We start from the raw sequence: 21,030 nt of genomic DNA on the forward strand, positions 1-21,030 counted from the left end.
ACTTATACACGGGTTTGTTTTTGTTTTTGGTGAGTACAGTACTGTAAATGTGTTTTCTCTTCCTTGTGATTTTAATGTTACTTCTGGCTTACCTTAGTGTAAGAATAGTTATAGAATACAGTAAATAAAAAATATGTGTCTATCACCTGTCCATATTATCACTGGGGCTTCCGCTTAACAGTAGGCTGTTAGGAGTTAAGTTTTGGGAGAGTCAAAAGTTATACTGGGATTTTTGACTGCGTGGGGAGGTCAGCACCCCTGCCCCTGTGTCGTTCAAGGGTCAACTGTATTATGCTTCCTATTAGTGCGTTCAGTTAAACGATTTCTTCTTCCTAAAAGATGAGTTTGTTTTATTGAGGTGAAATTCACATGACATAAAAGTAACCACTTAAAGCGTACTTCCTTGCCATTTAGTGCATTCAGTGTCACTTGTGCAACTGCTACCTGTACAATGAATGTTTTTTTAATCTATTTCGTTTGGATATCAGAGCCTTCATTTTCGTGAGAAGCACTGTTATCTGCCCTCTTTGAGGCTAATTCCAGTTTCTTCTTTCCCCCAGATATTTACAGAAAGCCTTTTGTGTTCCAGTCGCCTTGAAAACATCCACTTAGCTGGTCACATGATGCACTGCAGTGCTTGTTCGGTAAATCCGCCAACTAGCGCGGCCCGTAAAGGAAAGACCCAGTGCAGGGTCAGTTATGAAAGAAGTATTGACTTGGTTTTGGCCGCCAGCAGAGAGTACTTTAACGCTTCTACCAGCCTCACTGATAGCTGCATGGATCTGGCCAGGTAGAGTAATTCCACGTTCTTCCAGAAGAGGGAGGGGGGAAGTCAGAATACACAGACTCCACTGTTGGTGTTGTTCTTTACTTTACAAAATATATCACCACAGGCGCAGATTGACTGTCCTCCACGGGGCACAGTTACTTATTGCTTGCATACAGAAAGATAATTACGTTATGAATATTCATCAGCTTTCTTGTGACCCCTTTTCTCCAGCATACTTTCCCAGTCTTTCTTGCTGATGATCTGTAAGATTGTGTATCTTTTCTCTTAGAAAGGATTTATGAGATGGCCTGTAAATTCAAGTTCTGGAAATTTTTAGCACATTTTGGCAATGGCCATATGCTTTGCATGACTTTGCTCTGTTTGGGGATGAGGGACCTGATTAGATGATAAAGCTTCAAAGTCCCTTCCAGGTGGAAATTTCTGGACTGTGAATTCTGTTCCTCTTTGGCCTGTTGTCCTGGAGATTTAGTGTTGATCTTTTTACTATTGATTCTTAAGAGCTTTCTGTGCATAAAGGACATTTACCCTTTGCATCTCTTACATGTTTTAACCACATTGTCACGTTTTTATTATGTATGATTTTCAAATCGCTGTTCAGAATCTTTAAGGATTTTGATTGTTTTCTTTTATAGTTTCTATCTTGTGTGTCATCCTTTGAAAGACCTTTAATTCCCAAGACCATTATAAGAGTTTTTCATGTTGTTTTTCACTACTTTGATAGTTATATTTTCACATAGAAATTTTAGGCCCATTAGGAATTAATTTGGTTGTAGTGATTGTGGTACCTATTTAGATTAATTTCCCCCCCAAATGACTAGTAGCTAAAAGCTTAAAGGAAACTTTCCCCCCACCAGTGATATCTTATTACAGAGAGAACCATGTTTTCTCAAACCGTGTTATTGGACTTGACAGAGTTGTTAAAAATAGTAAATTTTTTTTTCTTCTCTCCTAAGGGATTGTGTTTCTATTTCAGACGATGAAAATATCAAATAGAATAGCTTTTAAAACTGGGAGTTGTGTTTGACCTAAATCTTTTTGGCAGGAGTTTTCAGAGATTGTTTTTAAATCTACACTTCTGATATTTCCCTTTCGTTCCATCCCTTTTTCTCCCACAAGGACACACGTTAATTTGGAAAAGATGCCATATGTGTGTGTAAGGTGGCACCAGACTGATTATGATCTGCAAGGCTGGGTATATTGAAATGTTGACAGTAATATTTAATATAGAAAATAGCCCTTACATTCTTATTGATTAAATTATCATGAGCTAGTTTTTTTAATGTTTATTTGTTTTTGAGAAGGAGCATGAGCAGGAGAGGGACAGAGGAGGTGGGGGGAGAGGGCACAGAGGATCAAAGCGGGCTCCGTGCTGACAGCAATGAGTCTAGTGCGGGGCTCAAATACAAACCATGAGATCATGACCTGAGCTGAAGTTGGACACTCAACCGACTGAGCCACCCAGACACCACTGAACTAGTTTTTTAATTGAGGAAGTAATACATCCAATGAGATAAAAATATTCAGCAATAGAAAAAAGGATATTTCTGATAATTCTGTCTTCATTCTTGTTGCCCTAACTTTATGCCTTAGCTATCTTTTTAAGTCATTTTCCTATGTATCTTTCCAAAATATCTTCTTGAACGTTACCCTCTTCTTAAGTCACAAATGGGTGCTCTTGAACATTACCCTCTTCTTAATTCACAAGTGGATGCATACCTTTCTGCATCTTGTTATTTCCACTTATGATCTATTCTGAAGGTTTTTTCATGAGTGCCTATAGGCTTGATTCATTCTCTTTTGATGGTTGTAGAATATTCCATTGTTTGACTTTCTAGAATTTATTTGATTAGCTTGTGATTTAATGCATTGTCTTATATTTTAAAGTTTATTTTGAGAGAGAGAGAGAGAAAGCGTGTCCACGTGCATGAGTGGGAGAGGAGCAGAGAGAGAGAGAGAGAGAGAGAGAGAATGAATCCCAAAAAGGCTATGTACTGTCAGCACAGAGCCTGCCCGCCATGGGCTCCTGAACCTGATACATGGATCTCATGAACCATGAGATCATGACCTGAGCTGAAATCAAGAGTTGGACGCTTAACTCACTGAGCCACCCAGGTGTCCCTCTTATATTTTAAAAACACCATGATAGTCAACATCCCTACTTACGTGTGGGCGTGTGCTAGTCTGTCTGTAGTATAAATTGCTAGAACTGGGAATTCCTGGGTTCAAAGATAGTTCAAAGATAGAATTTTGGTAGATACCACAAGGTTCTGTCACTTTCCCTCTTGAGTCAGCAGTATATGTTAGTGCTCTTCTTATTTAAATTTTAAAGTTTTGCAAGCAAGGTAGACCTGTATCCATCATACAGATGGGTACTGGGGCCATGGGATCTTCATCAGGTGGTCCATGATTTTAGCACCATTAGCCCTTCCTGGCCTGATCTCTACCAGTCTTTCTAGGCTTGTGTCTCAATGTCCTTCCACATGCACCTTTCAGAAAGTTGGTTAATTAAAATATTTATTAAGGACACTTTGTTTGGATTTTTAAAAACTTGCTTAAAATCCTCCATAGGGTATCACAAATTCTTAGTTTAGCAAAGTCACTTTCTCCCGTTTCGCTTTCATTTCACTATTGCATTACCAACAGACTCTTCCTTCTGATCAGAAAAATGTCCTTTGTGCAGTTTCTTAGGTTAGTCTTTTTTCCTTTGGGAAACAAAATTGTCACCGAAACAAGATGTTTGTTTTCCCTAGAAGAATAAGTGGAAATTACCTGAAATCTGTCTCCTTTTTTAAACCTTTCCTGTATGATTATCACCTTTGGAGTCAGCAGTAAAAAGAGTGTTAAAGGCAGAGTTAACACATTTTGCTTCATACTGTGGTACCATTACCTACTATCAGCATAACCCTGTGCGGGACTTTACCTCTCTGAGCTTCAACTTTGGCTTCCTTAGAAAGGAGGTGATGCTATTTGCCTATCACACAGGATTGCTATGAGGACTCAGGAAGGTAATAGACAGCATCTAGCAGAACCTGGCGTGGAGTCAGTATTTGATAAATGTGTGTTGGATCTCACATTGTTGAATACAGAAAGGCAACTTAGCCAAACGTGTGTTATTTAAAAAACAAAACAAAACAAAAACAAAAAAAACAAAACAACAGAATTTACCTTGTTTCCCCTAGGTGCTGCTTACAGCTGATAACAGATAGACCTGTGGCCATTCAAGAGGAGCTCGATCTTATCCAAGCCCTTGGATGTCTTGAAGAATTTGGGGTAAAGATTCTGCCTTTGCAAGGTGAATTTTCCATTTAGTGTTGCATTATTAACTTAGTATTCAGTTGTTTTGCGTTGAATTATTAGCATTACCTTTGGCCATTTAATCCATTAGCAATAGATCCTACTCTCTGCCCCATTTTCAAATGAAATCTTAAGTGGATATCTAAAAAAAAATAGAGCCGATGTCTTACTATAAATTTATTTTTAAGTTCTCAGTTATGCCATTAAAAGGAATAACGTTAGTAACAGCCTTGAGGCTATTGGATAAAAACAAAAAGAAATGGGGGATTACAGATAGACTTTCAGATCTTCATCAGTTTTTGATGATGCAGTTTTTCTGTATTTTGTTTCAGTTGCATACATTTAAGTAGCTGTACATGATCATAGTTTATTTTGTTATGCTCAGTACAGACTATTCTTAAGTTGATACTATTTTTTTTTAAAAGGAAGAATGACAGGAAGCTCTTGCTTAGAGTTTAATTCCTAGGGATATCTTAACAATGCTCAAGTTCTTTTACCTAAATGTACAGTTGAGTAAGTACCACCCAAGACAAGCCTGCTGATACACAGTCACTTGTGATCATTATGCACTTTGTGCGGTGAGGACAGTGTGTGTCTCCTAGTGTCCTGAACCTTACGTGACAAGTTGGAGATAGATTTTCTGTTGCCTTGAACTCTGGACCTCTGTGCCCTAAATAAAGCGGGTTGCTTGATTATTAGCAGTATGCTTGGTGCCTTCCATGTAATTTCTTATCTTTATTCTTAAACCTGGAAATGTTGGGAATTGGGAGAGGGGAAGCTATAGCTGAGTTGTTTCTGTCTCTGGTTTTTGATGCATTTTCACTAGCATCGGCTCTTCTTCCTTCTTCCTTCTTCCCTCTTCCCTCTTCCTTCTTCCTTCTTCCCTCTTCCCTCTTCCTCTTCCTTCTTCCTCTTCCTTCTTCCTCTTCCTTCTTCCTCTTCCTTCTTCCTCTTCCTTCTTCCTCTTCCTTCTTCCTCTTCCTTCTTCCTCTTCCTTCTTCCTCTTCCTTCTTCCTCTTCCTTCTTCCTCTTCCTTCTTCCTCTTCCTTCTTCCTCTTCCTTCTTCCTCTTCCTTCTTCCTCTTCCTTCTTCCTCTTCCTTCTTCCTCTTCCTTCTTCCTCTTCCTTCTTCCTCTTCCTTCTTCCTCTTCCTTCTTCCTCTTCCTTCTTCCTTCTTCCTCTTCCTTCTTCCTTCTTCCTCTTCCTTCTTCCTCTTCCTTCTTCCTCTTCCTTCTTCCTCTTCCTTCTTCTTCTTTTTAAACTCCTTGTACCTTTGGACAGTGGTGTCCTGTTACAGGTTCCTTGGTGTCCTTGTCCTGTGTAGGGTTTGAGTCAGATGGATCTTAGGGGATAGAAGTCAGTTGAGACCTTCTCGTGTTTTCATGTGGGTTTCCATTGTAGTTTCATTACAAATTAGAGTTTGTCAGATAAATTTACTAGACTTGAAAAAGGTAGTATTTGTGTTACCTTGAATATTATTGTTTGGAAGTAATTTCTAGGTGATTATACATATCCTGTAGCATCTTAAACAAGTACATTTATGGAGATTGTTAAATCACTGGAAAATTGTGTTTTTTGAGCTCAAAGCTTTTTAAAATTGTGAAGATTAATCAGAGTTACTAAAAAACATTTTCATTTTATTCTGCGATGTCTTAAATCATTACCTGTCTCCCCTGAAACACTTATATTTTCAGTTGAGGTGTTCAGCCCGTCAGCCCGGGAGAGTATACAGCACTAGGAAACTTTTGCCCTGGTTGGGCCAAGCCCTCATAGCTTTGACTCTGTATATGAGTGTATTTTATTAAAAAAATTCTTTTTAATGCTTATTTATTTTTGAAGGAGAGGGAGACAGAGCATGAGAGGGGGAGGGGCAGAGAGAGAGGGAGACACAGGATCCGAACAGGCTCCAGGCTCCGAACTGTCAGCACAGATCCCGACACGGGGCTGGGACTCACGAACTGTGAGATCGTGACCTGAGCCGAAGTGGGATGCTCAACCGACTGAGCCACCCAGGCGCCCCTGTCTATGAGTGTATTTTAGCTGCTTATTTAATCCAGGCAGATTGATGTAATACAAAAAACATTTTCTTGCAGTTCCCCAAATGCAAATGAATTCGTTCAATTGAATTGAAATAACAAATCGAGCTCGTAATTTTCCGTGGTGCTCCATTAGCAGGACTTTTGCTGGCAGTGTTTGCACGTCATCTGATGGGTTTGAGAATCTGCGACTGAACCTGCTATCCTGCTGTTACTTCTGAGAGATTTCCTGACTGAAGAGTGTTTTAAGAAGGACGTTTGCTTTCATGTCTTGACAGCTTTCCAGCTTGATATATTGATTTGGAGCTTCCTGTTGGAATGAATGTCAGAAAATTTTCTGGATGGGGACACGGGATACTGCGTTTGTATCCTGTGTGTTGTGTTTATGCCGTAGATACAATTTAGGGTTAAGCTGCTTTTGTAGTCATCAGGGATACTGGACAAACCACATAACTTGGTATTTAAACACTTAAGGTCCAGGTATTTTTTTTTATAGCGTACATAGTTTATTTTGTCACTCTGCTTTGTTTTGAAGCCTTGGCCTACACTCCAGGAGTTGGTACTGGTCACCAAGTGAAGGCTAAGGGTACTGAGTGACACTTAAAGAGTTCATAGAAAACAGGAACAGAAATAGCATGTAAAAATGATTCCTTACGTTTGAGTGTGTGTGTGTGTGTGTGTGTGTGTAAGTAAGTGTGTAAACACCTGTGTGCTTTTCCCCATCATTTGGAAATTCATGTTTTATGTAAATTATTCTTAATATTCACACGGGCAGATGTGGGATATTTCAGTTGTCCCCCGTGTTTTCTATAGTAGGGTAAATCACTTTTCAGTCTTACAGCACTGTGGTTAAAGCCACCCACAGCCAGTTTTGTCCAGCTAGTGACTGGACACATATTTCACCTTTCTTTTTGTTTAGGTTTTCTCATTCACAAAATGGGGATGCTAATAAACAACTTCTAGAATTGCTAATAGACACGAAGGCCATGTGTTCACAGTGCCTGGGATATCGTAAGGGCCGTGCAAGCATCAAGTGTCATCTTTGTTATTTTACATGGAGGTTCTAGTGTCTAATTGGTGGTGGAATTAGAGTGGTCTTACCTGCTTGTCGTTGTTCCTCTTCCCCACCATCTCTTCACTCTCGTGTTCCTACTCTGCTTTCCTTCCATTTAAAACCCAAGTTAGCTTCTTACCCTGTTCTAGGAACTGAAATGATGAAGGGAATAGGGCACACTTCTGACTCGGGGGGACTAACACCGATAACAAGACAGAGTCACACAAGCGTCACGTAGGAGTTTAAATTCTGATTCATCCACTCTGAGCTTTGTGACCTGTGGCATCTTCGTGTTTTTGAATGTCCCCTTCCTCAGTTGGAGATAATAATACAATGTTCTGTAGATAGACCTGAAAACTCTGTCTTGAAACATTGAGAATTTTTACATTAGAGGATCTCATACTTCACAAGTATTTCTGTGCATATGTCAATAGTAGTAATAACAACTAACATTTATTGAGTAGCTTTCATGTTCTAAGTATATGTATTTGTTCTCAAAAGTCTTCTATGAAGTAGTGTCTATTATTGTTTCCAACTTCCAGATAATGAAATCAAAATAGAGGAGGTTAAATAGCTTGCTCAGGGTCACGCAGTTAGAGATGGAGCTAGAATTCAAAGCTAGATAGTTTGGTACAAAAACCTGTGTTTGTAAAGAGTGGACCATACTCTTCTGATGAAGTGGTGTGAAAGTAAAAGATTTAATAAGGAAACTCCGGTGTTCTTGCTCATCGGCTAAGTGACTGCTGCATATTGTCACCTTCTTCCCCTGTCCAATTCAGATTTGTACTTCAGCAATGTCACAAGTAACTGCCTGGACTGTTGTGTACATTTGGTGCCATTCGTGAGCGACTGAAAGTGGTATTTTGCATCTGTGGTTTGTTGGGCATGATTCCCTGTCTGTGCCTTACAAGGTCATGATGAGAGCGTTTGGCATGTGTGTAGCTGGTCGGTAAGAGCTTCTTATGTCTGAGGTGTGTGTGTGTGTGTGTGTGTGTTTAAAACACTGGATCTATATTTGTGAGATCCGCAGGAAAATGAGGGATCCTCAACTATTAAAAGATGCATACGTGCATATCTTTTTCATGGTCATTAATTCCATTTGAAAAGGAATTTTAAGTGTCGGAGACTCCTTTCCTTCATAGAAATATAATAACATCTAAGTCTTGAATTTGCCTAACCAAGAAATCACATTTTGAGATATAATTTAGCATGTCCTACAATAAGCAGTAAAAGAGAATTGGTCTAGTGATTGTCCAGAGGCTCAAAAAATAGAGAAATAAATAAAGTAAAAAGACATTTGAATAAGGCAATTGCACTCTATTAGAATTCCACTCTGCAAATTTACTTAATGTCCTTAAAATATTAGTAGTTATGCCTTGCTTCGGGCAAGAAACAGACAAAGAACCAAACTTGGAACTTCAGAGAAAATGAAGATCTGTTGCTATGTGTGACTTCAGTTTAGAAAACTGAAAAAGTAGAACTTTGATTTTATTGAACTAGAGAAAGAATGGCTGTATAGTAAGGAAGTCAGCTTACTAGAGTTATTGAAACCAGGGTTTCCCCGAGAGAACCAGCATTCATCAAATGTGGCTATAAAAGTGTGTACAGAAACCCCAGGTTCTTACATATGTAGACTGACCATGAGATCTCGGTAGGGCAGGTTTTATTTGGAAAATCAAATGAGAAACATGCAGAAAGTACCTTTCTCATAGTAATTGCATCTGAAATAATGAGGTAGTAATATACATTTTCTTAAAATGCATACAAGGAGGAAAACCCATAAAACAGTAGCAAATGTTAAGAAAAAAACAAAACAATTTTTTGATTGAGAAAAGTTTGAGGAACGCTGTATCAGTTAATTTTTGCCAGGCTGTGCTATAGGAAAAGTCTCCAAAGCCTCAGGACCGCGGAATAGAAGGTGAGTTCTCGCACACTGGCATTTCTGCAGCTCGGCTTTGTGAAGTGGCGTTCTCACGGGAGGGGAGAAGATAAGGAGTGGGATCCCACGGTGACTCTTAAACATTTGCTCGGAAGTGGCATATGGCGTTTCCACTCACATTTCGTTGCCCACAGAAATCACATGACCAAGCCTAAGTCTAATGTCAGGTGGGTATTTGGGGCACGGCTCATTGTGAAGCAAGGAACTGAAGTCTACGTCTACCTTCCGTTTTATAGTGAAGGCCACAAGGGATTACTGTACTAGCAGATGCATGAATAGCCCTCTTAAAATAACCCAGTGTACACTCAAGTATTTAGGAATAAAAGGATGCGACATATGCAACTTATTCGCAAGTAGTTCAGAAAAAACAGGTGTGTGTGTGAGCGTGCGCGTGCACGTGTGCACACAGGCATTCGTGTGCGTATATGTGTGGAGAGGGAGTGCTCACCTGCATGATTGCACACGTGCATGTGTAAATGGAGCAGATTGTTAGCAATTGGTTATTCTTGGCAAAACGTACAGAGTTCTTGGTATCATTCGGGCAACTTTTCTGTAAGTTTGAAATTAAATCATAATGAAAACGAACAATAAAAGGGCCCATTCCAAAGAAAACTACTACCTCTCTCCTTTATCTTGCCAACCCCTGGACCTCCTGCCACTTACCTATAAGAAGTTTTGGGAGAACCTAGAATATATGGGATAAAGCCATGGATTTGGGAATGGGTAAAGGAATGAAGGTATGAAAAACATTTTAAGGGGCTGGGTTGAATTCTGGTTCCATCACTTTTTCAGTGACCTTTCTGTACCTTTTTTTCCTCTGAAGATAATAGCATCTGCCTTACAAGTTCTGCCTTGTAGGGTTAATATACGTAAATTACCTATGACAGTGTCTGGGATGTAGCTCATACTCACTGAATGTCAGCTGCTGTCATTATAGTTCCTACTGTTGTAATTATGGGGGCCTGGCCTCCCCGATAGTGACATGCTCCTTAAAGGTTGATACCTCTCCCTTAAGTAAAAAAACATCTCTTCGTAGCATATACATAATACTCTTTGCTGAAGCTTTTTTCTCCCTTTAAGTGTCCTTATTTATCTTATAGTGTGAATCACTGTGATCAGACATGTTTTATTTTCCTAATATCTGTCTTAAGTGAGAAGGTAGGGCCAGTTTGGAGAAAGGTTAATACATTGGAACTGTGAGCACTTGAAAGATCCCTGCCCTTTAAAAACAGGGGTGATGACGTGGCGGTAGAAATATGGATGTTTGGAATATGGGATGGATTTTGGGGTGGAGGGGTTAGGTGAATGGGGGTGCAGGTGTGATAGGAAGTATCTGACGTTTTCAGAGACAGATACTGAATTCTTTAAAATTTTCTGAGGCATTACATGGCAGTTGAAAAGGTGACGCTTTGTCATAGCTCCCGAACGTCAGCGCCTTCACTCTTTCAGAAGCTGGGTGACAAAAGATCCAAGCTGTACATTATTTATTCAAAAGCAACAACAATTGTAATTTTTTAAAAACAATTGTGTCTTAATTCTTTTTGATCTGGAGGCTGAAAGCTTTCATTGTGTTCACTTACCTAAAACTTGGACAGTCATGACACTCTTCCGTGATGTCCCTGGTTACCAGTCTTTAGTATGTCTCTCTTCCTTAGTGCGACTGTGCTCTGATCGGATCGGCCTCATCAAGGAGTGTATCTGCCAATCCCCCACGTGCTACAGACAGTCTGCCAAGCTTCTGGGCCTTGCTGACTTGCTGAGGGTAGCAGGTAAGCTTTGAATGCTAAATTGCAGAGTAGGGTTTCTGTGTTATTCTTGCCATCATCCCAGGCAAAAGTCAGAAAATCTACCTCCAGGTGTCAGAGAGCTGTTCTTGAGCAAGGATTTGTCTTCTCTGCAAAGATTGGCACATTATAAAAATGGGTACCCATACTGAGCTGCTGGTCCTTTAAATGAGGACAGACTCATTCAGGGTGCTACAAAGAGTAGCAGCCAGGATTAGTATTTATCACCAGAAAGCTTAAGTGTAGAACAGGTCAGGCCTACCAGGTCACTTTCGGTGCCCAGATTCGGTGTGGCGTTTTTGAACCTGAACAATTTCTTAGAAAAATGCGTGCATTTACTGTTTGGTGGGGTTTTCACATAGGTGATCTTACTTCATCTCCTATTAAATGGTGGTGATGATGGTATTTTTCTCATTTTATAAGGGGAATTAAGGATCAGAGAAGTCCAATATCTGGCTCAGCAGGGTTAAATAGCAGAGCCTGACTTCTGAGGAGTCTTTCTGACTCTTTCATGTTTCTTTAACCACACTGTTCTGCTTACCAGAGTCTGTTAATAATTTTCTTTTGTATTTTTGACTTAAGCTTATCTCCACAAAAACAGTTGTTGGCCATATGTTTTATAAGCAGTGGTTTGAAGTTAGACTTGTCCAAACCACATAGTATAGGCTCAAAAGTAAGTGAGATTTCTGTTTATATTTTGAACTGTTAAAAACATATATATCTAGTATATTTAGGGGACATACATTTATAAATGTTTTTAAATCTTAATATAAATGACTTACTCTTAAGGGCTACAGTTTTAGTAAATTGTCCTGTGTCATTGTCCTCTTCTAGTTCTGAAAGCAGAGAGTTAGCATCTTTACCTGCGGGCCCGCTGCAGCTTTGGGACCTGTCACCCATCGTGAGGCATTTGGATGACAGGGTGGGGGCGGGAATTGGGGGCAGGGAGTCAGAAAACCGCTTCAGTCCTCACTGTCCCATACGCTTGCAAAGTGGCTTTAGCTCCAGCTGTTGTCTCTGGTGACTGGCAATGATACCCTTGCTTCACCCTCCAAGTTACAGGATCCCCGAAGGAGTTAATGCCTATAAAAGCACTTCGTAAACTTTGAAGTGCTCTGTTCATCAGGGAAAATTTTCGTAAGGAAATTTCACAGAAACAAATGAAGCAGCTCAGGGATACTGCCAGCATTTTTATGTACCCACTAAGACTAATTTCCTGTTTTGTCCTGTGTCATGTTGACACGAAACAGGAATATCCGTGATCTTGGTAAATTGTAGGAATTTTTAATGGTATTGACTGACATTCTTTCAGTCTCCTTCTGTACTAGTCATTCACTTAATTAATTAATTTATTAATTATAATTTTTAGGGGTGCCTGGGTGGCTCAGTCGGTTGAGCATCCGACTTTGGCTCAGGTCATGATCTCGCGGTTCGTGAGTTTGAGCCCCGCATCAGGCCCTGTGCTGACAGCTCAGAGCCTGGAGCCTGCTTCGGATTCTGCGTCCCCCTCTCTCTCTGCCTCACCCCTGCTTGTGCTCTGTCTCTGTCTTTCAAAAATGAATAAACATTAAAAAAATTTTTTTATTTATTATAATTTTTAGAGAGAGCATGAGCTGGGGAGAGGGGTAGAGGGAGAGAAAGTATTCTAAGCAGGCTCCATGCTCAGTGTGGAGCCCAGTGTAGGGCTCGATCCTCAACCTGACTGAGCCACCCAGGTGCCCGGATACTCCTTTTTACGTAGTAGCTCTTCGGTGATGTACAACAACCTCTTGTTCCCTGCGTTTTACAGATGAGGAAGCGGAAGCACAGAGAGGTAAAGTAGTACCGCTAGGTACTTTGGATACATAGTTCTGTTCCCGGCAGCTTCTGCCCTCTGGGCATTTGGAATCTTAGAGGGCTGAGGAAGCAGATAACTATGCTGCAACATATGTTGCAACAGGACATGATGTGTACCTGGCTTCTGCAACCAAATGTTACAGAGGTTGGAAGAAAGGCAATGCTAATATTTTTCCCAGTGAGGAGGGTAATTAAGAAAGGAATCACAAAGCTGGTGACATTGATCTGAAGCGCACAAGGTGTTTGGTTATCTACTCCTGCCTTACAGACCACCCCCAAAGTTTAGTGACTTAAAGCAAAATCATTTGATTTTTATTCTCCCAGTTCTGGAGGTTGACTGGGCTCAGCCAGGCGGTTCAAGATCTTTCATGAAATTGCACTCAGATAGTGTCGAGGGATAGATGGGTTCATCTCAAAGGTTGCTTTACTTACATGCCTGGCACATGGTCTGGGAAGACTTACATAGCTGGGGGATAAAATAGTCAGGACCTTGTCTCCTCTCTTTATGGTTTCTCCTTGTGGTCTTTCCATATGGTGGCCTTAGAGTCCCAGTACTTCGTGATGGCTGAGGGGTCCCAGAGTCAGTGTTCCGAGAGAAACCAGGAAAAGCTTCCTGGAGTTTTCTAATCCAGCTTTGGAATTTGGGCAGTTTCATTGCCATTGTGTCTTATTCATGGAGGCAGTCACATGGGCCCTCCCAAGTATAAGGGAAATACATATGGGCCCCACCTGAAGGCTTAACTGGGCCCGGATAATCTGCTTCTGAGCTGGCTTACTCGGCTGTTGGAAGAGACCTCAGTTTCTTCCTGGCCGGTGGCAAGAGGCCTCAGTTCCTTGCCACATGGACCTCTTCATAGGGCTCCTTAACTGTTCTGTCAACATGACACCTAATTGTTCCTCAAGCAGTTGAACCATGAGAGACTGAGGAGGAAGCCCTCGTGTCCTTTATGACCTAGTCTTAGAAGTCTAGTCAAGTAAATCAGTAACCAGTCCCTGTCAATGGGAGGGTCACTGTGCTCCATCTTTAGAAAGGAGTGTCAGAGAAATTGTGGATGTGGCTTAAATTATATTTCATATACTCAAAGCCTTATCATGCCACCATTTATGTTCTTTCTTTCAGACTAAATATCAGAATCATTTTAATAGATGTCTTTTTTTTTTTTTTTAAATGTTTACTTGTTTTTGAGAGAGACAGTGCATGAGCAGGAGAGGGACAGAGAGAGAGAGAGAGAGAGAGAGGGAATCACAGAATTCAAAGCAGGCTCCAGACTCTGAGCTGTCAGCACAGAGCCCAACACGGGGCTTGAACTCATGAACCGTGAGATCATGACCTGAGCCGAAGTCGGACGCTTAACCAACTGAGCCACCCAAGAGCTCCTTTAATAGATGTCTTGTCTGGCCATACTCCTGGCTGTTAAGAATTTGTTTTGTTTTTTTTGTTTTGTTTGCAATATTTTTCTAGATCATTCTTTTAGGCTGTTTTTGGTTATGTTTTCCCACTAATCCACCTGTTCAGATTGGAACTTTCTAGAAAGAAAAACCGTTAAATATTTGAACTTTGGACTTGAAGGTGACCATTTAACCTATCTCCATGTAAAAATTTACATTAACTACAATAATAATCCTCCCCTTATGCTTTTATTCTTATCTAGGTTACTTGTTAACTGCCCTTATAGCAAAGATATGACTCTTATTTTGAATGTGAGAAAACAGGGATAAAGAAGTGAAACAATTTATTGATGATTTCACAGTTAAGAAGTTTCTCACTTTGAATCCTTTACTCTTATCCTTTGTTTCCACCTTTTTGTTATTGTTGGATGATGGTAATTAATGGATCCTTAAAGTCAGCTGACTAGAGGCTTTATATCTGCAAAATATCTTTGCCACCTAGCCAAGCTGTCTTATGAAAAAAAAAATCACCCTTGGTCCTTTCATTTTTTTATTTAGATATTCTGAATAAATGCAAACATTTTGAGAGGATTATCTAGGAAATAGGTTTTATATTAAGTGTGATATGTGCATGTATTTTTGAGAAACTTTGTGCATATTGTTCCATTTCCAGTATTATGTGTCAGTGTTACAGAACATGGGTTTGTTCTAATAATAATACTATTATGAATCATAGTGTTCTATTCTCTCTTAAAAAAAACAAAACCTAATGTCTTTTTATTAGCTTAGGCCAATACTTGGATTTTAAACCTGTGAAACACAGGATGGAGATTAACGGTAACATATTTTAAAACTTTCATTCAAACCTTTCTGTGATATGTTTATTTTTTCTTCCAAACTGCATTATAGCTTAAAAATGCAAGGATCTGGGGCGCCTGGGTGGCGCAGTCGGTTAAGCGTCCGACTTCAGCCAGGTCACGATCTCGCGCTCCGTGAGTTCGAGCCCCGCGTCGGGCTCTGGGCTGATGGCTCAGAGCCTGGAGCCTGTTTCCGATTCTGTGTCTCCCTCTCTCTCTGCCCCTCCCCCGTTCATGCTCTGTCTCTCTCTGTCCCAAAAATAAATAAACGTTGAAAAAAAAAAAATTAAAAAAAAAAATGCAAGGATCATTGCATTTTTCCTTTTTCTTTTTGGAAATATTGAAAATAATTTTAAAGTTTCATTACTTGATTAAAATATAAATTGTTTACTTTTTTTTGCCTAAGTGTACAAATTGTGTTTATGTTGTAACTTTGAATTATAATAGAATCTCTACTCATTTCACTGAGTATTTTTTTTGAACCCCAATTATATGTATGACTTGGAGGTACTGAGAATTTAACAAGGGAAGGGACCCCTGTCTTGAGAGATCTTAAATTCTGATACTAGATGTAGATTTTTAGAACAATAATCTCAATAAATTGGTATTCTGAAAATGAAAACTGAAGAAACATGTAGGAGGTCACCTAAACCATACCTTTCTCGTGAAGAAAGTGTAGAGATGTCAAAGAAGGACATCACATCTAAATTGACTTCTAAGAATCTTTTTGAGAGATTAAGATATTTGTGTTACCATAAACTGAATTTTGGTATGTTTTGAGAGCCTACATGCTTACTATGATAAATAAAAGATAGTACTGTTAGTGAAACCATAAACTTATAACCAATTTACTGTGTGTTTAAGGCTCCCCTCTTTGTATTTGTCATTTGTTAATTATAATTAGAAATAGAACATTCAAAGGGCAAAATATTAAAAAAAAAACAAAACAAAATATTTAATGCCACTACTGGGAGGAAAACTTTTTCTCTCCCCACTTAGGTTGGAATGGTTGGTCTGGGGCTGATACTGATCATTGATCTCTTAGGAGAATGAGAGCTAATTCCAGGATTAATAAATAGATTGGAAGGTCAAAGTTGCCTTGACATTTGTCCTATAATCTTTTAAAAAAATCAGTCTAATCTCTACCTTTTATTTTTTAATTAATTCAAAATACAATGTTAATGAGCTGTTTTATTAATTGATGCTGCCATAATCATTAAGTTGTTTGCATGTGTTTACAGGTGAAGACCCAGAAGAAAGGCGTGGACAGGTTCTGATCCTTCTAGTGGAACAAGCACTTCGTTTCCATGACTACAAAGCAGCCAATGTGCATTGTCAGGAGCTGATGGCCACAGGTGAAATAGACAAATTACTTAACACTTTGCCCAGGTCCGCTTTGCATGATGAGTAATGGAAAAGGTCTGTTCTGAAATCAATTGGCCTGATTGGGAAGCCAGGCACATTTTCTTCAAAAGACTTGAGAAACCTTTTATGAGCACTAATCAGTCTGTATTCTTTGTGCTTATATATTAATGTAAGTACTTAATGGGCTCAGGGGTTATATTTTAGCTGAGATTTTGGTTGCTTTCCATTGTCTATTAAAAATATGCTCATAATTTTAAGAACAATTTTATATAAAATATTTTAATGCCTTTTCATGTATTTGTTATATAAAAGAAAATTTAAAATTTTTGAATTATCTCTGATTTGTGAGTAGTTAATGTTTCTAGTCTTTAATCTTTTTTTTTTTAAAAAGGATAACATAGTGCTTTTCAAACCGATCTTGAGAAGTTAGAAAGTAGTCTGCAACCCTAAAATTTTCTATATTGAAATTTAAATTCCAGTCTCTGGAAGATCAGATTTGTGTGTGTCTGTGTGTGTGTAGAATAATTTCACTATGAAAGAACATATTCCCCCATGGGGTAGGAAGTGATGTTGTCTGATCATAGACTCTCTACTAAATGATCTGCTTTCTGTAGCTGTCTCTGAATGTAAGAAAGCTCAAGCATATCTTTTTTATGTTCAGCATAGAAGGAACGTACTTAAACATCATAGAAGCCATTTATGTAAAGCCCACAGCTAATACCATCCTCAATGGGGAAAAACTGAGAGTTTTCCCCCTGAGATCAGGAACACAATAGGGATGTCCACTCTCACCGCTGTCGTTTAACGTAGTGTTGGAAGTGCTAGCATCAGCAATCAGACAACAAAAGGAAATCAAGGGCATCAAAATAGGCAAAGATGAAGTCAAGCTTTCACTTTTTGCAGATGACATGATATTATATATGGAAAACCCGATAGACTCCACCAAAAGTCTGCTAGAACTGGTACATGAATTCAGCAAAGTCACAGGGTACAAAATCAATGTACAGAAATCAGCTGCATTCTTATACACTAATAATGAAGCGACAGAAAGACGGATAACGAAACTGATCCCATTCACAATGGCACCAAGAAGCATAAAATACCTAGGAATAAACCTAACCAAAGATGTAAAAGATCTGTATGCTGAAAAGTATAGAAAGCTTATGAAGGAAACTGAAGAAGATACAAAGAAATGGAAAAACATTCCGTGCTCATGGATTGGAAGAATAAATATTGTCAAAATGTCAATACCACCCAAAGCTATCTACACATTCAATGCAACCTCAATCAAAATTGCACCAGCATTCTTCTCGAAGCTAGAACAAGCACTCTTCAAATTTGTATGGAACCAGAAAAGACCCCGAATAGCCAAAGTAATATTGAAGAAGACCAAAGCAGGAGGCATCACAATCCCAGACTTTAGCCTCTACTACAAAGCTGTAATCATCAAGACAGCATGGTATTGGCACAAAAACAGACACATAGACCAATGGAATCGAATAGAGACTCCAGAATTGGACCCACAAGAGTATGGCCACCTAATCTTTGACAAAGCAGGAAAGAATATCCAATGGAAAAAAGACAGTCTCTTTAACAAATGGTGCTGGGAGAACTGGACAGCAACATGCAGAAGAATGAAACTGGACCACTTTCTTACACCATTCACAAAAATAAACTCAAAATGGATGAAGGACCTGAATATGAGACAGGAAACCATCAAAACCCTGGAAGAGAAAGCAGGAAAAAACCTTTCTGACCTCAGCCCTAGCAATTTCTTACTTGACACTTCTCCAAAGGCAAGGGAATTAAAAGCAAAAATGAACTATTGGGACCTCATGAAGTTAAAAAGCTTCTGCACAGCAAAGGAACCAGCAAAACTAAAAGGCAACTGACAGAATGGGAGAAGATATTTGCAAATGACATATCAGACAAAGGGCTAGTATCCAAAATCTATAAAGAGCTCACCAAACTCCACACCCAAAAAACAAATAATCCAGTGAAGAAATGGGCAGAAAACATGAACAGACACTTCTCTAAAGAAGACATCCAGATGGCCAACAGGCACATGAAAAGTTGCTCAATGTCACTCCTCATCAGGGAAATACAAATCAAAACCACACTCAGATACCACCTCAAGCCAGTCAGAGTGGCTAAAATGAACAAATCAGGAGACTATAGATGCTGGAGAGGATGGGGAGAAACGGGAGCCCTCTTGCACTCTTGGTGGGAATGCAAACTGGTGCAGCCACTCTGGAAAACAGTGTGGAGGTTCCTCAAAAAATTCAAAATAGATATACCCTAGGACCCAGCAATAGCACTGCTAGGAATTTACCCAAGGGATGCAGGAGTGCTGATGCACAGCGGCTCTTGTACCCCAATGTTTATAGCAGCACTTTCAACATTAGCCAAATTATGAAAAGAGCCTAAATGTCCATCACCTGACGAATAAAGAAGTTGTGGTTTATATATACAATGGAATACTACTTGGCAATGAGAAAGAATGAAATCTGACGTTTTGTAGCAACACGGATGGAACTGGAGAGTGTTATGCTAAATGAAATAAGTCCTACAGAGAAAGACAGATACCATCTGTTTTCACTCTTATGTGGATCCTGAGAAACTTAACAGAAGACCATGGGGGAGGGGAAGGGGGAAAAAAGTTACAGAGAGGGAGGGAGGCAAACCATAAGAGACTCTTCAAGACTGAGAATAAACTGAGGGTTGATGGGGGGTGGGAGGGAGGGGACAGTGGGTGATGGGCATTGAGGAGGGTACCTGTTGGGATGTACACTGGGTGTTGTATGGAAACCAATTTGACAATAAATTTCATATTTAAAAAACAAACAAAAAAAAATCAAGCGTATCTTTTTACCTAATGTCTTTGCTTTCATAGCGAGTGGTTAAAAATGTAGTGCTTCACCTCGTAATAACTCATGGAGAGTGCACTTAGAGTTTTGCACTTTGTGTATACCGTTAAAGAGAAATATTCTGTCATTTCTTAAAAATTGTAAGGAAGACATTATTCAGGACTTTTGCAATAGATGTTAAAACTATTGCATTAAGGGAGAGAGAAGAGACTCAGTTCCAAATACGAGAAAGACAGCTGGCGACTTAAAGCCAAGGAGCATGGTAGGGGGTCAGTGGATGGAAAATTAGCACGAGACATCAAGGTTCGTGGCATTCTTTCTGACCTGCCTTAACAGGATTCTTGCTGAAGGCAGGCCAGGGTGATTAGATATCAGGGATGAGGGATGGGGCATTTGCTCACATATCAGCAACGATCAGTTGTCAAGGGTGGGAGATTCTCTCTAAACTGACTTTTTTGTAGGATTATTGCTGAAACTGGAGTATGCAGGCTCAGCCAGGCCAAGGTGTAGGCCTAGTTGGGAAGAAGCTTCAACAGAACCTAATATTTGGTCAAAGAAAAAATCGTTTTCTTTACATCTATGAAAGTGTTTAAAAGTCTAGGAGAAAACACTGTGGTTTGTAATATCAGCATTAGAAAATCCGTTTCATAAAATAGCTACCTACATTCGGGATACCAACCAATATTAACATTAACCAGTTATTAAGCCACTATTGATATTAACCAATATTGACTTTGTAACATTAAGTTCAGAATAATTATGGTTGTCTGAAAAAAACGTGTATTATTCTAAAATTATTTAGAGAACTTTGTTAAAGAATTTTATTCCCGTAAGGCGTAGTACCTGGATTTTTACTTCATATGTTTAGAGAAATTGTTCTGGACCCAGGCCTTTGTACTTAGAAAAAGCAAACCCTTTCAAAATAGAACTTAGTACTTAGAAAAAACAAACAAACCCTTTCAAACTAGAACTCCTTCAGTGACAAAACTGTATTTTACTGGAGTATAACATTGTGCAGCAAACATCTCTGCTTAGAGCCACGACGGACAGCGTGCCTTGCGCTGTCCTTGGATCTCTGTCTTCTATAAAGTGAATGTGTCTGTGTAGCTGCCTGTAATAGTTTTTCTTTTCTCACACTTGGCAAGTTTACAAAGTGGCTTTTAGATATAAAGGTGATTTAATCCTTCAACAACTCAAGGAGGAAGGCATTATTACTGTCCCTTTGTGGTAGTAAAGGAGCTGTGACATCTGGGACTCTCTCAGGCACACACAAGTGCTAAATAGCAGTGTTGGGCTGTATCCTCAGGTCTTCCGAATTCAGATCTCTGACTTAGCTTTTTACTCACTGTCAAAGCTAAGTAGATGACGGGTAGTCATTGTCAGGTATTCTAAAAGGAAACAGTTTATCAGAAAAACAGATGGGATATTGCTAACCTTTCTGGATAATAAGCCAGCCCAGTATTTCTTTTCTACTTTACTTTAGATCCTTATGTGTTTCTTACTGCTTATAAAAAGGTTACGCGTCTCTAATGACCAAGATTGTGCTTTGGTGACACAAGACCTGAGCAGAAATCCACTGAGTTTCTCATGTTAGATCAGAGATTTTTCTTCTGGTGAAAATCCGTTTGTTTTTTCTTGCTCATTTTATAGGTTATTCTAAGAGTTGGGATGTTTGTAGCCAGTTAGGACAATCAGAAAATTACCAGGACTTGGCCACGCGTCAGGAGCTCATGGCTTTTGCTTTGACACATTGCCCTCCTGGCAGCATTGAACCCCTTCTGGCAGCGAGCAGCAATCTGCACACAGAAGTAAGTGTTCCG

At 39.5% G+C, this 21,030-nt stretch overlaps 1 protein-coding gene across 2 annotated transcripts in view; it reads left to right on the forward strand.

Moving 5' to 3' along the window:
- NBAS (NBAS subunit of NRZ tethering complex) overlaps window positions 1-21,030 on the forward strand; it is a 333,519-nt gene that overhangs the window by 163,049 nt on the left and 149,440 nt on the right. For both annotated transcript variants that reach the window (XM_030311617.1, XM_030311618.1), the window contains exons 30-34: window positions 561-790; window positions 3,970-4,082; window positions 10,768-10,881; window positions 16,220-16,333; window positions 20,861-21,018. In XM_030311617.1, the coding sequence (XP_030167477.1) occupies window positions 561-790; window positions 3,970-4,082; window positions 10,768-10,881; window positions 16,220-16,333; window positions 20,861-21,018 (729 nt within the window). The remainder of the gene's footprint in view (window positions 1-560; window positions 791-3,969; window positions 4,083-10,767; window positions 10,882-16,219; window positions 16,334-20,860; window positions 21,019-21,030) is intronic.

The sequence above is a fragment of the Lynx canadensis genome, chromosome A3 (genome assembly GCF_007474595.2).
Source record: "Lynx canadensis isolate LIC74 chromosome A3, mLynCan4.pri.v2, whole genome shotgun sequence".
NCBI classification, from domain to species: domain Eukaryota; kingdom Metazoa; phylum Chordata; class Mammalia; order Carnivora; family Felidae; genus Lynx; species Lynx canadensis.